Consider the following 23122-nt stretch of genomic DNA (forward strand, 5'->3'; position numbering starts at 1 on the left):
CATTGAATATTCAGCAATAGCACTTTATTTAAAACACACAACCAACCCTAAGCCACAATACTGAATGACAAGACCAACTCGCTGCAGCAAACATTGTATAAAATAGATTTAGGTTCAAATGTTTAATAAATCCTTTAAAATCATTTTAGCGTCAGACAGATTCTTCCAAAATTGTGAATTCTCTTACATTTCTATAACAAATTACCATTTACATATTGTCCACACAATGGAATAACAAGGCAAAGTGCTTTCAGGATCGATTGCATTGTCAAATAAAGAAATGGCTTGAGGTTTTTGGAGGGATAGTGGGGTGAATGGGAATGTGGGGGCAGGGCAAGGGTCTGTCTGGTCAGATACCGGACCTCTCCCTGGTCCCCTGTTCACATGGAATTAAAGCAGCTATACAGAGATTATGGTGGGGAGGCAAACACCTACCAACAGTTTGGAGTGAATTAGTGTTTTTGAAGGCATACGGCTTGAGGGGAACAACTCACCCACGTACAGAATATAACAATGTGCATATAACCTGACTCCCCCATGACAACCTGTGAAAAATATATATTATGATAGTACCAAACCAGCTGTACGTATGTATGCAATAACTAACCCAACAAAACATTCACATTCCAGGAAGCTGTAAACTCTAACAGATGTAGAGCACATGAAAACATTTGTACATCGATTCAAGACAAAGACAAACAGAAAATGCCAATGTATTCATTCATGTAATTCATCCCAAAAACAAGGGGTTTTGCTATGCAAGGAGCACATCAGTCAAAATGTATGTCTAGCGTGGGTAGAAGACATGAGTCATAACACAGTCTGGCTTCACATCCCAGTGCTATTTTCTAATATGTTTTTCATAAATAATTTCATGTTGAACACACAATTATACATACAATCAAGCACACTTCATGATGAATTATAATTGTTCATGGTAAAATTCTAAGGTTCTCATAGGCTACTGTGTATTTGTTTGTCAAAACAGGTGGAGATGAACTCAAAGCTGCAATGTAGAGGTAGGAAAAATGCTTCTACTGAAAACCGCAAGAAATGCAAAAACAAGTTTATTTCCATGAATACCATTATATGTACCAACCTTATAGAATTTGTAGTAAGTGAGAGGCGTGTTTATATTCCTTGACTGGCTATGTTTGAATTAATTAATTTGGAAATGGAGCTACATCATTGGTCCTGGTAACATTGCCATCACAGGTCTAGAGCACATGCTGGTGATGGCATTTTCTTCTTACAGTAGAATAGTATTTGAAGGTTTGTAAATGAGGTAATTAAGAGTTAAAATAGGGAATGGTTCCTTCCGCTGGGGGAAAAAGAATACAGAAACCTGTAGGTCAGTCAAAGATACTACCATTCACCAGCAGAGAAGTTTGCTGTTGGGTAACACGTTTTAAAGCTTGCAGAAACTATTGGAAAGTTTGGCGGACAAACCAAATCTCTTTTTAAAAAGGTGCATTGAGAAACCATTCGATTAAAACTAATCATGTGCCCTAATTTAGACTCCTCCCCCTCTCCTGGCATGGGGTCCACTCCATAGTATTTACAACAGATAAGCCACTGAGTAAAAACAGGCAACTAACCCTTAGGTCGGTCTTTATCAGTTCACATTCAGTTAGGGTGCTGCAGAACAAATAAAGAAACAGCAGAAGGACCAACAAATATCACAGGATATACCCAATGACTACATCCTTTCCCCATGTATTGCTCAGGGAGCACATAGGCCATAGAGTACCTCCAACTGATAGTGTCCCAAATCACTGTGCTCTCGGAGAATCCCCATTATGGAGATATACTCCAGAGGTAATCTGGCCACAGACTTCATCGTGGGTGAAGTATAACCTGCTTGTACAGCAAATTACTCTGCTGTAATTGCTAAAGTGGTTTTAGAATATTTGCTGATTTAAAAGGGGAATTTCAAGGGGAACAAGCAATATCGTACGGGCTCCCAGCATAGTACATGTCAAAAGGGTGTGTCAAAGGGTCTCCAACATGTCAAAAAGGTGTATACAGTAGGTATACACGTCCTACCCTAGGCACTGAGCTGATCTTACGATACTGGTACACTTTATTCGCTACCTTTTCATTTCCATTGTCGTCGATATGTCCCATTTAGACAGGCCTGCCTACTTACATTAAGGGAGACCTGCCATTCACCACCTCAACATTATACTTGTGCAGTTCAGGAAATTGTCTCAAATTTCTCAAGCTGTTCTGATCTTCACTGTACAAGTTCATCACACAAACTGAGCAAGTAGTAAGATTGTGAAAGACGCACACCCCCTTTTAGTGAGGGTGAGATGAATTAGGGGGGAGTCTCTCTTAATGTTTCTTCTGAAAACAAGGTATTTCAGCATTTCTTTAAACCACTTAAATTTACTTCCCCCCCCAAAAAACATTTAATTTGATACGGAGTACGACGCATACGTACACACCTACACACGCAAGCAAAACATTTCAGACTCAAGGAGTTTCCCTCCATAAAACGCCATCCAACTGCAAGAACAAAAAACACACAGGGTTGATCAACAGGTCAAATCATCTTGTACATGGTCTCCCTTACGAGCAAGCAGCTTTGATACTTGAATATCAAAATCACACAGTCCTAAGAATGCAATTCCATATTCTAGACTCTAACAAGTGCCACTTCTCTGGACGCATAGCAGCGAGGGAAAGGTTCCAATCCTACTGCCAGCCACAGAAAGTCCATTTTGTTTTGGGCCTTGAAAACGCAGGACATGTTCTTTTACTTGAGGAAGGAAATGATAAATAAGGTTTATTGCACTCGTCTTTTTCAACAATAAAAAAGAAAAAAGAGGCAAGCTTAAAGAGGACGATCTACCTCGCCCTCGTGCTAATATCTGACAACGCATGTTATATTACAGCACAGTCACACTATCAACGCTACTAAGAAACCCCTACTTTCAATCAGTCTAATACAAAAACACTCCAAACAGTTACAACCAACACATTATCATTACTACTGTACCCCAATAGGATTTTCACAACTTGATCTATTCTCTACAGCTAGCGAGTTTAATTAAATACATACAACTGAAACAATCTGAATTGATATGCTCAGACTTCAGGAGAAACTACATTTACAGTACTGGTACCGACCATCCAATCTCATGCTTTCCTCGTCTCCATGACCACCTTTCTTGGCTCTAACCGCCACAGCATTGAGAGCCATCCTTGAGATGACATTAAAGAATAAAAATGGTTCCATCTTTGGATTTGTGCTTTCAAAAAGTTACTTCAATATTGGTGCATTCAACATCAGGTAGGATATTGTTCAGATAGTTCACTCCATATGACTCAAGTTCGGAGACCCATAGCATGCACACAGAATCGGCCAAGAACGTAGAACACGAGTTGCTTATTATAGCTCACATCACATACTGTAGGTTGAGAATGTTATTTTCAGAGAGATGCGCTCTTCTATGCTTTTACCTGTCATTCATAAGGCTTCCGGGAGGTAGAAATGGAAGACCATGCGGTAGAGAGAGCATTAATTTAAAAACACATTAAAAAAAAGGCACCAACCACCTCTGAGCTGGTTATCACACAGGTCCAAATGATGGAAGAATCGTGATGAGACCACAAGCAGGGGGAAAGCTAGCATGAGTGATACTCTACAAAACCTCCCACATTAACTTGAGGGGGTAAATAATTACGGCATAGCAGTCCCCCCACTATAGAATGTGTTTTCACACTACTTTTCCTCATGACCTCCATTGAATTACAGATTCTTCTGCCCTTCACATACTAGAACTCTAAATTTGGTCCTTAGAAATCACACTGACAACAAGGTAGATGTCGGTTCTTCCTTTTCTCCTCTCCAACCGGTATGGAGGTACTTAATTAACAGCGTTATTTGGTTTTGGAGGTGACAGTCGAGCTGCCAAGACCGGTAATAAGTGAAATCCCAATTTTTCACTTACAAATATGGCAAAATCCCCCAAACAATCACAAGGCAACCTTGAGCAGTGTGCCACCAACATGGATGCATGTGCTTCTACACCAAAAGGATCTCTGTGTGCGACCGAAATGACACCCCATTCCCTTTAGAGTGCACTACTTTTGACCAGAGCCCCCCCCATAGGGCTTTGGTCAAAAGTAGTGCACTATGTAGGGCATAGGGTGCCATTCGGGACATATCCCATAATAGCAAAACCAGCAGAGATTTTAGCAGTCCCACTGGGAAACATAACTAACAAGATGTTAGGTGTTATAACTTAGTAGGTACTGCAAGAAACTTGTTCCTTTGCCTTTAAAAGGCTCTGCTGTGAATTAAAGTTTTACATTTGTATTCGATGAAAGATACTTCAAGTAAGAATAGGGGCATCCATCGAGGACGAGGTAAATCTATTCCCTGTTAACCATACATCTGCAAACATCAAAAACTGTCCTATAATAATTACAAACCACAGGTAAAGAAATTACCATTCATTATTATTATCCATTTTTGCCAACACAAATAATCTGTCCAATTATAAATATTTAAAATCTTCCATCCATTCTTTTCTCCAGACTACCACCAACTCTATTATATGATTGCTTTCCACTTCCTACAATCAGTACTAAGTGGTTCAAACCATTAGTCACCACTGACATCATGACCTGTATCTGTGCCAGCAATGCTTCAAATCAGAACTTAATAATCATTCAACAAAAAACAAAAAAATATTATAATGATAATGTTCATTCTAACCATGGCTACCACAGTAAATGAGTCCAAACAAACACATTTTCTACTGACCAAGTACAGTATGACTATTATGCTTAAAGGCAAATAAAGGTTTCTATGGCACTAAATGGATGTAGCTAGCTAGGTGCATTTTCCTTTTCAAAAACTGGCTACCAAATAATGTTACAAAAAATGAAAGCATCTACAGTGTAGTTAAATGTCCTGTTCAGAAGATCAATCTTAAATGGTGTTCGAGATGAATGTTCACCCCCTCCAACCTCCTGTCTCCAGTGTCAATATGTGGTTATGACATACACATAGGGGCCTCGGTATAGCTGAAACACATTTAAGAAAGACCCATAACAAGAAGACTAATATGACAAGTATTTCTTTCTGCTACTTTATCATTTCATGAATGCCAGAGAAATGCAGTGTAATAGTTCAAAAGTCAGGAGATGGCAAATAGTCTTGTTCCAATTTGACCTTAGAGTCACGTCAGTCAATTCATAGCTCAGATTTATATTCAGTATGTACATTGCTCGAATGCATGCATATTATTATTTTTCAAATATATATTTTTTATTATCCAATGTACTTTGGCAAATAAGGCCCTAACTGTGACCTAAGATTCTCATGTGACGACTACTCCGCAAATCTTCAATTGGCATCTATGAAATGCTTTGTTGGATTGGCCTAAACACAATCGAAGATCAATAGATGTGCTGCGCACGTCTTTCACAGTCATTAATGCTACAAATAATCCTTTACATTGCTTCCTAATATTAAACCCTAGGGAAATATATTTGACTTGTTTCTTTAAAGTGAGAATTATGATCTCAAGCTCCTTTACAATGAGTTCTCAGTCTATCAATGCAACACAGATATGGGGTAGTCCCAGATGGGATATATACTGAAGAACTGGCGCCATCAGCTGGACAAGGGGATTGAAAAATAAAATCTATATACATATATACACACACACATATATATCTGGCTCGTGTTCCTCTGCTCAGACGTCGCTGGCACATGCCAGATATGTAAAATACCTATCAGGCAACCACATCACTATGTTATAGCAATTAGGTGCCTGACGGCACGCAGTCGATGACGTGGCACGCAACCGTCGGCGGATGCATGCAGTGTCTGAACTGGGGAACGTGAACCTGACCTGCTAGCCAGACACACCCGCGGTTGGATGATTGAGGTAATCAGTGCGTCTATTGTACAACACGCATCCCTCAGTGTGGAGTTAGGCGAGGAGCCTGAGGAGGATACAAGCACGGCGAAAGCAAGCCTACCTAAAATCACTGGACTAACCACAAGGACTAGTTCGTGGACCCTGGGATGGCATCAAATCAAACCGCACCGTGACGACTGGATTTTGGACCATGAGATCTTTTTAGCTTTAGAGTTTTGAAGTTAAATCTCCGTCAATGAAGCAGCGTATACAATCCTTGCAATCTGCTCCTGTCTTTTGCACTTTAGCTACAACCCATATGTAAATATACATATGCATGTATTCAGACTGCACACAGATATGCTGAATGTGTTAAAGTGCTTAACTATCTCAAGTGCCTTGGATCAGGGCTAAAATGGAACTGCATTGTAGTGTGCATTCAACTAAAATAATGCCAATATGATTTTCCTGTTGTTCGTCAATCAATCCATATCATTTGGTTCCTGGTTCCACACAGTCCGAGACTATTCTCTCCCCCGGACAACACTGACTTTAGGGCACAAGATGATATGCTACTCTGGTATCATAGTAGGTCCTCATGTTTCTCATCCAGAACTAATGCATGTCATTTAGCATTATTCAAGCTAGGAGGTTGTGGCAAAGCAATTAAATGAAAAATGAGTCACTGAAATCTATTGATCCTCTGATGATGTCATGGAAAAGATGGTGATTTTTTTTAAAAATTAAGTCAGGCAAAGAGCTCCAGTGGTCCGACACCACAAATCTACAACGTATGTAGAGCCACAAGACAGGATACATACCAAAAAAGCAATTTCACACTTATCGGCTTTACTAAAAACACAAGTATTACTACCGGCCATATGAGAGTTTAACAGTTTCCTCTCAGTTCCTTGCTACAGTAAGTAACCCTACATACCTACTAGGCTTTCAAGTCTCTCTAGTCAGTCATGAATTCTGTCCAGAGACATCATATCATGCTATCCTGCATCCGTACTGCCATGGAGGCAATCAATTGCATTTTTTTTTGGTTCTAGGCACAGAGCGAAAAATGCCTTGGACACAGACTTTAGCCATTAGTCTAGAATAGATCATTTCCATGTTGCTAGTATCGGTACTCAAACAAATAAGGTGAACATCAAACAAGATTTCCAAGGAAACAAAAGCCCTTGAGACTATGATTGTCTTTTTGATAACGTTCAAAATGCCAGAAATTAAATATTGCTTAAATTATACAAGAACAAAAAAAGAACACACACAAAAAGAAGGGAAGAACACTTGTCAGTCCAGCGTTTCAATCTCACACCAGAACTGACCATCGTACTAGACAAGATACAAGCTTTTTGATAGAGTAACAGTGGTATTTCTCCAGCTCCAAAACGGCTGAAGTAACATTTCAGATTGACCAAAGACAACATTTTGGGAAATAATACAAATAGGATTCCTCTCCGAAGGTAATTCGAAATCAATGTACCAAAATGTTTTGGGAATGATTAAAGAAAAGAAAAATGGGAAATCAATTGAAATGGCTTGTAAGATTATCACTGAGCAGTAATCTTAGAATTCAAGGTAATGTGCTCAGAAAACAAGAGGCTTTGCTGAAGGTCAATGGGGCGAGTCCACTCCTAAAGACTTCAAATAAATAACCAAGGATTCATTGCTACTACTTTCCCTGTCTAGCCGTTCAGCAGCTGCAAAATGACTTAAGAGGCATCTCAACATCGATCTTTCTCTGTAAATATTTCTCAAATAAATATTTTGTCAGTCATAGCAGTGATATTCACCTTTGGTCATAATGTATATGCTTTAAACCAAATTCTCACTTAGTAAACACAAAATTGTGTTCTAGACAAAACTTCAGCATTGAGAGCAAATGTATGCTGAAATGCCAACCTGAGCATTGTCCTCCTTTGTAAGGAGACATGCTTACATATTCATCTTTCAAACTTTAGCAGCCCTATGAAATTCTCCTCTATGAAAATGCCCCACAAAAAAATAAACGAGGCCAAAAGTTTAAATATTAGGTTACCACAGAAGGTACATATTATATATATTTTTTTGTTAAAGTCAGAATCTTTATATTTAAGCATTGCACTTTTGGGTAGGACTTCATTCATAAAGTCCTTCACTATAACCCGTTGGATCATTCTCCTTTTAGGAAGGCTGTGCATTTCTCTACGAGGCCAGCACGTCATCAGATAAATACTGAATGATATGAAGAGAAAATAAAGGGACTCAACAAAAGACTAAAAAGAAGGGGAAAAAATAAAATAAATAATAAACAGTGCTTTTAGCTGTCAGTCAACTTTCTGTGCTGACGAGTACCTATTTGCGGGACATTATTTAAAGGGATTTTGTGGGTGGTTATTAGTTACCATTTTGGAACAAAGCAGTATTCCAGTGACCTTACAGAAAGAGAGATCGGTCTCAGTGTTAAGCACTAACTTATACAGAGCTGGGATAGATAGATGCTGTGGGCTCCATTTGCATATAGGTTTGACTGCACTTCAGGAGAAGATCACTCACACACACACACACACACACACACACATATATACACAGGCTACCCTGTGGTGGTGGTAGTGCTGTCAGACAGTAGATGTAGAATGACCTCACTCAGAAAGGCATCCGTCCAGGCTGACAGCGGCATGGCGGTCTTTGACATAGCCGTTGTGATGGTGGAGGCCTCCATTGGGCAGCGGCGTGCAGGCAGCAGTGATGCCGCAATGCTTCAGTAGGTTGAGACTGGGGGAGACGGAGGAAGAGGAGCAGGGGCAGGAGGAAGGGTCCAGAGGAGGGAAAGGTTTCATGGTGGAGAGGATCAGAGCCAGGCAGTCAGCTACGTCCTTGTTGGGGGCGCAGGCCAGGGCTGGAGTGTGTCCTTGTCGACAACAAACGCACAATCAGACCGCATACACTTGAAAGCTGTGGTCTATGGCCTATGCTCAAGGAAAATTGAAATACCTAAAACAAGTACCGTAAAACTTCAATTAAATAATGAGTCTCAAATAGCCGCCCGTCTCTTGATAGCCAGGCAACGGCACACATTTCAGAAAATAAATGGCTGTTTCAAATACAAGTAGGGGCTAAATTAATTGTTTACAGGGTTTAATGTTTGATTGGATACATTAAATAATTCAGTAATGACTCGAATAAATGATCGCGATCACGCGTTTTTAAAATCGGCAGGAGGAAACTGTTAGCCATCAGCTGCTAACATCTGAGAACCGCTAGCTAACTGACAAAAACTGTCAACTTCGGGAGTACAGACCTCTAGAAAAAAAAAAAAAAAAAAACATTTTAAAAATCGGCAAAGGTGGCAAAGGTATGCACTACAAAAAAATGCAGAGTCCAAGGAGAATCATTATTCTGTCAAGGAAAATATATTTTTCTATTTTAATAAAGGCATTTTAAGACAAATTAAATGGGACAGTGTGTAAATTATAGCACAAGAAATTCATTACAATCCTGGAAGGGAATGCTGGAATTAAACGATTAACTACGCAAATGGGAAAAAAGGAAAAGGAAAGACGCTCAAATAGAAGCTCAATGAAAGTTTTACGGTAAATAACAAAAAATCTGAAGTCAATTTCGAGCCCAAGCCCATAACATAAGACTACATGGCGTAGGACTTTCTGATGTTTAAAATTAAGATGTTTGGGCAAAGGATAAAGTGGAATATAGTCCCTTACCCTCCTCATCCACTGCCAGCACTGTGGCTCCTCGACTCAGCAGTGCCTGGACAACTGTGGCCAGACCATTGCGTGCTGCTAGATGCAGCGGCATCTGCAGTGCAGTGTTGGTTGCATTGATGAGGGTAGGGTTATGGATCTCCCCCAGAATCAGCAGGGCACACATCTCATGAGCCTGTGAGACAAATAGAAAAAAAACATGCTTACGTCAACCATGATCATCAATCCATGTTCCATCATCTCAGGTCATGAGAGAGGTGCTGCATAGTCAAGGATTTCTGAGCTCGGATTATATTTTAGGTGGTGCTTACTTTGCTGCAGGCCAGATGCAGGGCAGTGTTTCCATTGTCGTCCAGCAGTGTCAGGTCAGCCTTGGCTCGGTGCAAAAGGATGGCTGGAAATCACACAGGATTCACCCCAACAGATAACGCATTCACTCTCATCAAGCGTTGCCTCACAGGACTCGCTGAACTCTATCCTTTCGCAAAACATCAACGGAAGAGGTGCTCTGTAGACTTACCCACGGTGCCACTCTGTCCGTTGTCGGCGGCGACCATGAGAGCAGAGCGTCCGGTGTGGTCCACGGCATTGATCTCAGCTCCGTGGCGTAGGACCAGCTGCAGCCCCGCCACATCCTCAGCACATGCTGCGGCATGAAGAGGGGTCCTACAGGCACAGAGAGAAAGAGACAGCCCAACATTGGTGAGCTCAGTATCGCATGACAATGAAACTGGAGTTAAAACTGGATGAAACTGGAGTCCACATTAAGTACAGAGGTACGTACATCTTTAAAGGTATACAAATGACAGGAGACACCCAAATAAACATCTAGTAAGATAACGGCACCTCGTTCTCAATAGGCCTTACCTTTCTTTAGTATCCCTGGTGTTAACCATCTGTACGCCAGCAGATTCCAACAGCATCTCTGCAGCTCCACTATGGCCATTCATTCTGCAATAAATCAAAGATGACCAAACATGACTAAATTAGTGCTAAAACATCAAACCCATCATCCTTTCCCAAACATTGTTGACAGACATTGTCCTAATAATGTACAGGTAACTGCCAAAATAAAGGAAACGCCAACTTAACGTCTTAATAGGGCGTTGGGCCACCATGAGTTAGAAAAGCTTCAATGCAGCTTGGCATAGATTCTACAATCGGTCTTCCACCAGAAATTCCATCATTTAGTATTTTGTTGATGGTGGTGGAAAACGCTGTCTTAGGCGCCACTAATCTCCCATTAGTGTGTAATTGGGTTGAGATCTGGTGACTGAGACGGCCATGGCATATGGTTTATGTCATTTTTATGCTCATCAATCCATTCAGTGACCACTCGTGCCCTGTGGATGGGGGTCACTGTCATCCGGGTGACGCATAGCCATGGTAGACAAAATAATGAGTCATGGGTAACTGCATATGTAGAGTCTGTCTGACAGTGGGCGTTGCGAGACAAGTGGGAGGGTCAACACAAGTGGGTGTATGGAAACCTAACAGCTAATTGGGAAGATTGGTTGCCACTCAACACAGTTTTGTGCGGCTACTTTCTGCTTCCTTGTAGCACTTTAGCTAAGCCTAACCCTTTCCCTCCAAACCTGCCACGTCAGTGATCCGAACCTGCCACGTCAGTGATCCGAACCTGCCACGTCAGTGATCCGAACCTGCCACGTCAGTGATCCTAACCTGCCACGTCAGTGATCCTAACCTGCCACGTCAGTGATCCTAACCTGCCACGTCAGTGATCCTAACCTGCCACGTCAGTGATCCTAACCTGCCACGTCAGTGATCCTAACCTGCCGAGCTAAAATGCTACAAGGAAGCAGCCACGCAAAACAATCGTGAGGGGCAACCAATCTACCCAATTAACTGTTAGGTTGACACACCCACTGCTGTTTATCTTCCCACTTGTTATATTGCAATGGCCACTTTTAGACACTCCACGTATGTAGTTACCCATACTTGAAAATAATATGCCTGCCCAGCATTGTTATACAGGTCACTAAGCATGATGAGATGTAACTTGCTTAATCAACTCAGGAACTACACCTGTGTGTGGAAGCACCTGTTTTCAAAATACTTTTATCCCTCATTTACTCAGGTTTTTCCATTTTGTCAGTTACCTGTATAATCATGTTTAAAACATTGACTAGAGAATACTCACAGAGCACAGTGCAATGGGGTAAAGGAGTTTCCCTCCTGGATACTACAAGTTTTGTGTTCAAGTAAAACCTCCAAACAGTCTTCTTGCCCTGAGAAAGAAGACGAAAAGTGTGTTTCAAATTTGCATACTGCTAGCGATTTCATTTGAATAACGAACGGTCACGCTACAAAAACGGATATAGGCTCTCCCCTCACATTCGATTTATACATCCATTTCATATACGGTACCTTCAGAAAGCATTCACACCCTTTTGACTTCTCCCACATTTTGTTTTGTTACAGTCTGAATTTAAAATGTGATTGTGTGTCACTGGCCTACACACACACACACACACACAACCCCATAATGTCAAAGTGTAATTATGTTTTTAGAAACGTTTACAGATTAATTAAAAACATAAAACAGAAATGTCTTGAGTTAATAAGTATTCAACCCCTTTGTTATGGCAAGCCTAAATAAGTTCAGGAGTAAACATTCGCTTGACAAGACACATACTAAGTTACATGGACTCACTCTGTGTGCAGTAACAGTGTTTAACATGATTTTTGAGTGACTACCTCAAAATACAATCATCTGTAAGGTCTCGCAGTGAATTTCAAACAGATTCAAGCACAAAGACCAGAGGTTTTTCCAATGCCTCGCAAAAAAGGGCACCCATTTGTAGATGGGTTAAAAAAAATACAAATAAAACAATTCTGACATTGAATCCCTTTTGTGAAGTTAACACGTTGGATAGTTTATCAATATACCCAGTCACTACAAAGATATAGGCGTTTTTCCTAACTCAGTTGCCGGAGAGGAAGGAAACCGCTCAGAGATTTCACCATGAGGCCCGTGGTGACTTTAAAACAGTTACAGAGTTGAATGACTGATCAGAGAAAGCTGAGGATTGATCAACACATTGCAGTTACTCCACAATACTAACCTAAATGCCAGAGTGAAAAGAAGGAAGCTTCTATAGAATAAAAATATTCCAAAACATGCTTCCTGTTTGCAATAAGACACTAAAGAACAACTGCTAAAAAAGTGGCAAAGAAATTAACTTTTTGTCCTGAATACAAATCACTACGTTTGAGGCAAATCTAACACAACACATCATTGAGAACCACTCTTCATATTTTCAAGCATGGTGCTGGCTGCATCATGTTATGGGTATGCTTGTCATCGGCAAAGACTAGGGGGTTTTGGAGGATAAAAATAAGTGGAATAGAGCTAACAGACAAAATCCTATAGGAAAACCTGGTTCAGTCTGCTTTCCAACAGACACTGGGAAATAAATTCACCTTTCTGCAGAACAATAACCTAAAACACAAGGCCAAATATACACAGGAGTTGCTTACCAAGAAGATATTGAATGTTCCTTAGTGGCCAAATTACAGTTTTGACTTGAAAATGGCTGTCCAGCAATGATCAACTACCAACTTGACATAGCTTGAAGAATTTAAAAAAAGAATAACACGCAAAAAAAGGTGTACAATCCAGCTGTGCAAAGCTCTTAGAGACTTACCCAGAAAGACTCACAGCTGTAATCGCTGCCAAAGGTGATTCTAACATGAATTGACTCAGGGGTGTAAATCCGTATGTAAATGAGATATTTCTGTATTTCATTCTCAATAAATTTGCTAAAAATTCCAAAAGTATGTTTTCACTGTCATTATGGGTTATTTTGTGCAGATGGGTGAGAAAAATAGCAATTGAATCCATTTTGAATTCAAACTGTAACACAAAATGTGGAATAAGTCAAGGGGTAGGAATACTTTCTGAAGGCAGTGTATACACTTATTGAACGCTGACCTTGGTAAGCAGCCCAGTGTGATGGCGTGTACTCTTCATGGTCCAATAGGGAGTCAAGAGGGTCGGAGCGTGTGGCCGCACGCAGCAGACTGGCGAGGATGTCAGTGTGGCCGCGGGAGGCAGCGTAGTGCAGTGGGGTACGACCCTGGCCATCCCGACACAGTGCAGAGGCCTTGTGGTCCAGCATGGCTGTGACACATTCGTCACGGCCCAACGCAGCCTACGGGACAGGGACACACAGGGAGCGGCGAGGGACGGAGATGGAGTCATTTCCTCTCTGCTCCAACCTAAGAGTTACACAGCTAGATTTCCTCAAATTCTACTGTGCTTTAATAATTATTTCAAACTAAAGCTGTTCCTTTAATAAACTCATGTTAGTGTTCCTCTCTATCACATAACTGAACCAGCCAGGCTGTACAACATTAACTTTTTCACAGGACACGGTTACAGTAAGTGTAGTGGATGTGTAACCAGCCCAGTACTGCTAAGCTCAGTAGTGTGACTCACCCCTCTGTGCAGGGCAGTGCTGCCCCTCTTGTCTTTGGTGTCAGGCCAGGCCCCCTTCTCCAACAGCAGGTGGACACAGTCTGTATGGCCACCCAGGACGGCCAGCATCAGAGGAGTCCTGAGGATGAAGGGGACCACACAGTCATTTACATTACAACACAACACCAACAATAAAGCCTCCTAGCAGGCGGAATGTGCGATTCTGCAAATCTTCAGTAAACAGCTTAAACGGTATTCCTGACTCTGGATCTATACTAAAAATAAACAGAATAATTGACGTCCCAACCAAAGACAACGTCAGCAAAGCTTCCTGGCAGGCAGTGAGAAACGGAGAGAGCACTCACTGTTCCTGCGTGTCTGTGATGTTGGTAAGGTCTGCCTCCTCCCCGCTGTCCACCAGCATGTGCAGACATTCAGTGTGGCCATTGGCAGCTGATATGAAGTGACAAACATAATTTCATTACACACTCAACCCTGACTGCTAGTTTCTAAGCTATTACATACTACCTAAAACAGACAATATGGAACAATACGCAGGGACACCCACTTGCAAGTAAGATAGTCAATGTATTCATTACACCTGGCACATAAACTAACTTGATCAGCATCATTTGCAAAAATACATTCCACATCCAATTCTAGGAAGGGCGGGGGGGGGTTGAGAGGCATGGCGTGATCCGTACCTGCGACATGTAGAGGGGTCCACATGTGTCTGTTCTCGTTGAGGAGGCAGGAGGCCCCCTGGGCTAGCAGGACCTCGACACAGCGGGCGTAACCTCTCTGGGAGGCCAGGTAGAGCACAGAGCGGCCCGAGGCATCCTGCACATCCACGTACGCAGCAGTCTCAGTCAGCACACGCAGTGCCTGCCAGTGGCCATTATCAGCCTGAAGGGGGAGAGGAGATGGTGCACGACAGGAAACAGTCATGTTTTTGGCTGCTCTATATGAACATGGCATCTTCTCCACACAGTCTCAAGCGGGGATGCATCAGAGAGGGCTTTAGGAATGAAAGGCACACTTACAGCTAAATGCAATGGACTCACTGGAATACTGCTCTCAATGTCTCCCAATGCGTTAAACGACATTTCCAGGAGCTGAAGGAACATGGTTATGCTGCATTACCGCCCACACAGCAAGGTCATGGTGAAAAACAATTCACCGGTTTAGCTTCGTACGGTATTGAACACAAACAGAAGGACTTACCAGCTCCAGGTTCTGCTTGTTGCCGTGGGAAGCAGCATAGTGAACAGCACTGTAACCTTTAGAGTTGACCAGGGACGGGTCGGCACCGTTGTCCAACAGATGCTCCAAACAACTACTTACAAAGACAGACAAAAATAACAGTCAAGTGGATGTCACGAAATAAACTAAATTGCGAGTCCTTTAAGCAGATCTTTAATTAGTGTTACATATTCTGGACTGTGGCCGCTATACAAAACAATGGTTGCAGACAGTAAACTCACAAATAGGACTCCTTTGCTCCATCCTCCTCCCTCTGAAGAGTCCCGGGGAAATGTCGGTCCATTCTGGAAGTGCAGAATTAAACACATTTAAGGACAAATTCCACACACAGCCATGTTTCCTGAAAGCGCGTTGTCATGTGTCAGTGTATTTTTGCGATGGAGTGAGAGTTCCTACCTGCAGAAGGCCTGGGAGGCAGCGGAGTAGTGCAGGGGAGTACAGCCTGTACGGTCAGGCTCGTTGACCTCAGCGCCAGCGCTCACTAGGGTCACGGTGCACTGGTACCTCCCATTAGCAGCTGCATAATGCAAAGGAGTCCTGAGCGAGAGAAGGCCCACAGAATCATTATCAGTCCATTCATCAAATGTATTCACAAAGCACTTCTTACAGCAGACGTTACCACAGAGCTTTTACAGTAACCCGACAATACCCACACCAGCATACGAGTACAAACAGAAAAGCAAACAATCAACGATCAAAAACTCACCTTCCCGACTTGTCCCTCTGATTCAAGTCGGTACCACTGCTTAAGAGCATGTTCAGACATTCAACGTTTCTGTCAGAAGAGAAGTGAGGAACACAATGACGAGAACGGCTGATTCGTTAGACGGCATTAACCAATACAGTGGCTCAGAGTCGGTCCCGTTTTGGAGTGCGGTTCTGACCCTTACCCTCCAGAGGCAGCAGCGTGTAGACACGTCCTCCCAAAGTTGTCTGGGATGTTGATGTCAAACCCGGCTGATAGAACGTGCTCCTTACTCATAGAAGAAACAATACTGTACAGCTGACCTGAGGGGAGAGGAAGAGGCAACTAGAAATAACATCCAACACGTGACACTACAGTCAGACACAGCCCCTCCAGTGTATAGAATCCAACAGATGTGTGTGAATGAATGATATATATATATATATAAGGTACCAACCTGAGGAGAGTAGCTTGCGACAACAGTCTGAAAACCCATAGAGCACAGCCAGGTGCAGAGGGAACATCCCATGAATCCCTTGTCTGGCTGTATCTGCACCGTTGGTCATCAGAGTGCTGATCAGCAGCTCATGGCCGTACTTAGCAGCAACATGGAGGGGGGTATTGCCATATTTATCCACACTGTCAATCTCTCCGCCTGGGGGGGGAAAACAAAGCAACAGGAAGAGACAAATGAGTAGAGAACCAGTGGGACAAGAGTAATTTAAAGCAGCCTCACAGGTCAGTCAGAGGGGGTTGTCATGGTTACCATTTTGGATGAGGATCTGAGAGCGGGTGAAGCGTCCGTGTATAGCTGCCATGTGCAGAGGGCTCTTCCCTTCTTTACTCTGGAGAAAAAAACACATGTTTTACTTGTCTTGCAGACAAATCATTGTTTAATCTCCACATAAAACAAAATGTCAGGGTGAAAATGGTGGTAGGGATGGCATTGGTCAGTCTTAGGGGCGGCAGGGTAGCCTAGTGGTTAGAGCGTTGGCCTAGTAGCCGGAAGGTTGCAAGTTCAAACTTCCGAGCTAACAAGGTACAAATCTGTCGTTCTGCCCCTGAACAGGCAGTTAACCCACTGTTCCTAGGCCGTCATTGAAAATAAGAATTTGTTCTTAACTGACTTGCCTAGTTAAATAAAGGTAAAATAAAAATACAAATTAGAGAAGGAGTGCGGATCTAGGACCAGTTAAGCCTTTTCGATAATAATGAATTTGATTATATGGACAGGAGTTAGGGGATCTGAGATCAGCAATCGTACTCTGAGACCATTTTTTAATACATTGGGGCCTCAAACCTGCTGGTTGACGTCAGCCCCGTTGTTGACCAGCAGCTCCAGGCAGAGGGCCCCGTTGGTGGATACAGCAGCCAGGTGCAGTGGGGTGTAGCCACTCCTGTTGGGCTGGTTGACGTTAGCTCCGTGGTTCACCAGTTCGTTGGCCACAGCCTCCTGGCCTGTGTAGCAGGCCACATGCAGTGCAGTGTTCCCAAAGGCATTGGGCTCATCCAGCTAAAAGAGCACCAACACACAAGACATGAGCAATTAGCTAAGTAACAAAAGGTTTTTAAAAATGTAATAAAAGATAAAACAATTGAATTGTAATCAGAGATAATCCTCTGCCTCTTCTGAACATGGCCAGACCATGGTTGGTAATAAGTATTATTTACTATGGCTATCTTGAGAGTCCGTTTACACATTTGAACTCCACACTCACCTCTGCCCCGAGCCTCAGAAGGTACTTGACGATGTCAATGTGTCCGCTGGCAGCTGCAGCGTGGAGAGGGGTGTAACCCTGCTTGTCCTGACAGCCTTTGTCTGCACTCCGAGACACTAGCAGCTTCACCACCTCCAGATGCCCTATAAGACACAGGGGAGAGGCCGGGGGGTGTGAGGATGTGAGGAGAGGCGAGAGGCCGGGGTGTTAGGAGAAGCCGGGGTGTGAGGGGCGGGAAGAGGCAGTGTGTCCTGTTTTTAATGGCACCCTCTTGTGAAGAGTACATCCACTGTTCATCAGAGCAGGGTGAACTGTAGTTTTAACTATGCTTTCTGGAAAGTAACTATCTTTCCAGGGGAACAAATAGTTACTTTGGAGGTGACTGCAACTATTTGAATACAGATCCTCGAAAATGACTATTTTTCTGAAACTATTGGATTGGCTGCCTTCAACTGATGGCAGGGCTGCATGTGGAACTGTATGTTGAAGATATTATGTGTGCTCTCTTCATTTCATTCTATACTATTCCAATCTGTCTGACGGTCATATCTAATCTACAAAATACATCAAGGTTATTAAAGCAAACTAAAACTAATCATGAAAAAATGAGTAAACTGAAATAAAATTAACAAACATGTTTGAAAAACTAAAACTATTATCTTTGACTCCTATACCAAATCAAATGAAAACCCCATTTGATTGTAAGCTTTTTATTTTATTGGGTTCACACTGAAATGGACTTTATCATTTAAAGGTAGACTCAGCGAGATGACTGCAGATATTGGCCGCGTTTCATTGTTTAGGTTAAAGCAACTGACTGTAGACGAAAGTCGTGGAGTGAAGTTGAGGGAGGTGCATCAGCGACAGCAAAAGTCGGACACTAATATGGTTTTCCAACAAAAAGGCTCAGTACAACATGGCAGTGCTGCTATTGTTTCAGACCTGGGTTCAAATACCAGTTGATTCAAGAAGGCAGTTCTGGGATGTAAAATGTCCTTTCTAAACATAATAGCCATAGTTGTTTACTCTTATCATTCTCAGTGCCTGTGTAATAAAACTGGGAATACTTTTGGAGCAACGTTTTATTAGCACATTTGCATTTTAAATGCATAGCAATGACCCAAGAGTTTTTGTAACCACTGTACACAAGAGGAATAGTGACTGTTCTTTATTCCACTTATGTAATAACTTATGCATTTGTAAAGCAATTTCCAAAGCCCTATGTAACAACAATGTTGCTATGGTAATAATCAGTTACTACACATGTATAAGAACTTGATGTCAAGTGTTACTGTATCACTTTGTCTCACTCATTCTGAAAATATATTTGTTAGTCATTTTGATGTTGTGAAAGTGGTATACTGTATTGTTGAGGTGATTCCATGTCCCTCGTGTATTTCATTCTAGGCTATAGGCAAATAAATAATATTTGAATATATGCAAGTTGTTTTTCTGAGACCTGATTTGAATATCAAAAGAAAATAGTTGCTTTTAGTTGAAATTCTATATAAACTATATTTGACTACTTTGAGTATCTGAAAAGTTTGTATTTTCAAATAAACAAAAAAAATACAACAATGTTCTGCCCAGGTCTGCTGTTCATTCAACTTAAAACAGGACTTTAGGAGAAGCAACGGCCATTTCTCATCACCTGACATTCTTGCCAAGTTTAGGAAATTCATGATTTTTCACCCATTTTTTGTTGTTGAAGCAATCAGCAGTTAAAACAATAAAGTGCTCTCCGCGCCACTGCTTCGGTCAAAGGCTGATGGATGGGGCTGGATAAATGTAACCTTTCAAACTTATAGAGTGCATTGGATGCAAGGAATGACCATCCATTTGATAAAAAGTATAGTTTCAACCCTGTTTTGAGGCTATACAGTGTTGTTTAAATGTACTTGATTACAAGCGGAGTAAAACTAGTTCATATTTTGGGTTCTGATGGGGTACGACAGTTGAACGAAGCTCATGAGGCATTTATAAGTTACATTCTTCAAGAATCAATGGGTACATGTCATTCATTTATCAGTCCAATGGTGGATGTAGCAACTGCGGATTGTCCTTTTAAGAGTTTCCCAATGCAGATAACAGCTCACCCAAGTACGCTGCCCAGTGGATAGGCTGTCTCTCTCTCTTATCATTGGCACTCAAGTTGGCTCCTTTATTCAGCAGCAACTTCACCATCTAAGGACAGACAAAGTTAATATAAATATATTATATACATAGAATTTTCATAATTCATACTCCTGCTAACCTGGGTCCTTATTCGCAAAATCATCTCAGAGTAGCCATGCTGATATATGATCAGTTGTTCTTTATTTTAACTCATAATGAATAAAATGAGAGACCTGATCCTAGATCAACACTCCTACTCTGAAATGGTTTGTGAAAATGGCGCTGTTCTAAGTATAAACAATATTTCGAGCCCTCCCCTCTCACCTCCATGTATCCGCTCTGAGCAGCATGGTGCAAAGCGGTTCTGCCAGTGCGGTCTGCCATGTTCAGGTTGCTCAGCTGGGGGAGCAGGGCCTCTGCACAGCGTGTGGCTCTATTGGCAGCTGCAACATGCAGTGGTGTCTGCCAGAACTTGTCCCGTGCATTGGCCTCGGCTCCCTGCCGCAGAAGTAGTCCCACTGCCCTCTGGAGAGAGAAGGAATAAAACAGGGCTTGAGAAAACACTTCTTGACCAAACCCAAACATTGTCCATGTTTGAAACAGTTTGGTACTAAGTGCTATATAAATCTTAACATGAGAGAGATGATCAACATTCCTTACTTCATTCCGGGAGGCAGCTGCCCTGTGCAATGGAGTTAACCACACATGGTCCTTAGCATTTACATTTGCACCTATGAGAGTGTACAAGACAAGGAGCATTATTAGAGGGCCATGACAAGTACAGTAGAGTCATACTAATGAACAGACACTACACAGTGCTACTACAACTGCAAGTAGACCAAAACCACATTTTCATTGCACACACATCAGAAGGTCAGGCGGGGGCATTCTGTTTAGCGAATAGAAGTACCAGTGATTGGTCCATTTTGGTCACAATTACCTGCATTGATGAGGAAGTCCATGATATGAACATCTCCCAAACAGGCAGCAGCATGTAGCGGCGTGCGGCGCTCTTGGTCCTGTGGGGAAAATACACAAATAAAGTATTTGTATTGAGATGCTAAATCTATCTCCCTCTTACCCCATCAGCCACCAATAAGCACATTTGTGAAATATTGCTGAAATATTTACATTTAGGCCTTCTGTTGACTTTGTACTGTTATTGCATATACACACTACCATTCAAAAGTTTGGGGTCGCTTAGAATTGTCCTTTTTGAAAGAAAAGCACAAAAAAAATGTGTCCATTAAAAATGGTTGAGAAATACAGTGTAGACATAGTTAATGTTGTAAATGACTATTGTAGCTGGAAACGGCAGATTTTTTTATGGAATATGTACTTGTCCTCTTGCTCAGTTGTGCACCAGGGCCTCCCACTCCTCTTTCTGGTTAGAGACAGTTTGTGCTGTTCTGTGAACGGAGTAAGTGGTACACAGCGTTGTACGAGCTCTTTAGTTTCTTGGCAATTTCTCACATGGAATAGCCTTCACTTCTCAGAACAAGAATAGACTAACAAGTTTCAGAAGAAAGTGCTTTGTTTCTGGACATTTTGAGCCTGTAATCGAAGTCACAAATGCTGATGCTCCAGATACCCAACTAGTCTAAAGAAGGCCAGTTTTATTGCTTCTTTAAATCAGGACAACAGTTTTCAGCTGTGCTAACATAATTGAAAAAGGGTTTTATAATGATCAATTAGCTTTTTAAAATTATATACTTGGATTAGCTAACACAACGTGCCATTGTTACACAGGAGTGATGGTTGCTGATAATGGGCCTCATGCACATGCACCGAAACTAAAAACGTAGGTCTATAAATATAAAATAACTAGACATTTCACACCAGTGACCTCAGTAAAATGTTTTCCTGCCTATTAAGATTTAAATAACTTGAACATATATTTTTTTTGTAATATTTTTTCCCAATATTGTTTTCCTTTTTCCACCTTTTTAAAAATCTCCCCACATACCTTCTGGGGACTGCCTTCTTAACCAGATGGGTACACGTACCCCTTTTTTGGAAACACTGCTCTTGGACAAAGTTACTTTTATCAACATATTTGCCTGTATTCACACTCCAGTGTAGTAGCCCACCCGGCACAGCCAGAAGAGGACTGGACACCCCTCAGAGCCTGGTTCCTCTCTAGATTTCTTCCAAGGTTTCGTCCTTTCTAGGGAGTTTATCCCTAGCCACCGTGCTTCTACATCTGCATTGCTTGCTGTTTTAGGCTGAGTTTCTGTATAGCACTTTGCGACATCTTCAGATTTATTATACACCTATGTAGATATTCCTTTTTTAAAGCAGATTCTTGCTTACAATAGTCATTTACAAAATTAACAATCTACACTATTTCAGATCAACTTGATGTTATTTTAATGGACAAAAAAATGAATTTATTTAAAAAACAATGACATTTCTAATTGACCCAACTTTTGAACGATAGTGTATATAGTAATGAGGTTTCTGGGAAATACAAAATAAATAATCTCATCACATGAACTGGGTAAAGGACCAACACGGCACCCCTCTACTTGCAATAACTGGAGAGATGTTGAGATACAGTCCAATATCAATGCCATAAAACCGAGCCAGTGCTGCAGCACTGTCTGCCACCACAAGCATACCAGTGCATTGACATCCTCTTTCTTGTTGTGCAATAGTTGTTGAATTTCATCGGCATTCCGATTGAAAACCGCTTGGACCAGTGGAGGCTGGGGAGAAGAACAGGAGAATGTCACGCTGTGCTTAGCAAGGAATGGTAGCTAGTTAAGTGAACAGTTTATATACATCAATCAGCGATACTTGGGCCGCGCCGACGTTAGCCATCTAACTAGCAATCCTACGACATTTCTTTCAGACAGATCCTTGCGTCAAACGTTATTGAACTATTCGACTTTTAGGAAAATGCTATCATAACACGGGATTAGCTAGCAAACCGACAGTCTATCAGCTAGACAGCCAAATAGCCAGACTGGCTTTTCAACTAGCATGCTAGCTACTTGCTAGCTCACCTGGTCTGTAATGTTGAGTACTCCCATCTCCCAAAATCAGCCAGGACGGAGCTCCTTCATTAGGGTGGAACTGCAGTGTATATTAAACGACAGTTTTGATTTTCATTTTTCAAAGTTAACTCATGTAGCTAGCGATCTGCATAGATAGCGCTTGATCTGTGTTGCTGTCCGTCTCTGCTTGATGTTTGTTTGTTGCTTCGGCTTTCTGCAATCCTGCACATGCGCAGTTTCACGCTCGTTCTTATTTAACCTCAGTGGTCTTGCTCTCCCAGACAATGCGAGGGCCTCTGTTTTCAAGGG

The 23122-nt window shown here is 41.9% G+C and overlaps 1 protein-coding gene across 1 annotated transcript; it reads right to left on the reverse strand.

The window, feature by feature from the left end:
- Positions 1-2: 2 nt before the first annotated feature.
- On the reverse strand, positions 3-23024 carry LOC115102425 (serine/threonine-protein phosphatase 6 regulatory ankyrin repeat subunit C-like). Its single transcript, XM_029622362.2, has 26 exons — positions 22823-23024; positions 22436-22522; positions 20755-20833; positions 20475-20545; positions 20139-20339; positions 19796-19883; positions 17700-17842; positions 17282-17494; positions 16748-16826; positions 16439-16636; positions 16187-16304; positions 16003-16071; positions 15693-15833; positions 15518-15580; positions 15258-15369; positions 15077-15148; positions 14738-14939; positions 14399-14486; positions 14055-14172; positions 13548-13767; positions 11754-11841; positions 10460-10543; positions 10113-10258; positions 9904-9986; positions 9593-9767; positions 3-8781 (listed from the first exon to the last, which is right to left on the reverse strand). Exons 1-26 carry the CDS (start codon positions 22847-22849, stop codon positions 8513-8515), a joined length of 3234 nt encoding a protein of 1077 aa, XP_029478222.1. The 5' UTR covers positions 22850-23024; the 3' UTR covers positions 3-8512.
- Positions 23025-23122: the final 98 nt, after the last annotated feature.

The sequence above is a fragment of the Oncorhynchus nerka genome, linkage group LG20, assembly GCF_034236695.1.
Source record: "Oncorhynchus nerka isolate Pitt River linkage group LG20, Oner_Uvic_2.0, whole genome shotgun sequence".
Lineage (NCBI taxonomy): Eukaryota > Metazoa > Chordata > Actinopteri > Salmoniformes > Salmonidae > Oncorhynchus > Oncorhynchus nerka.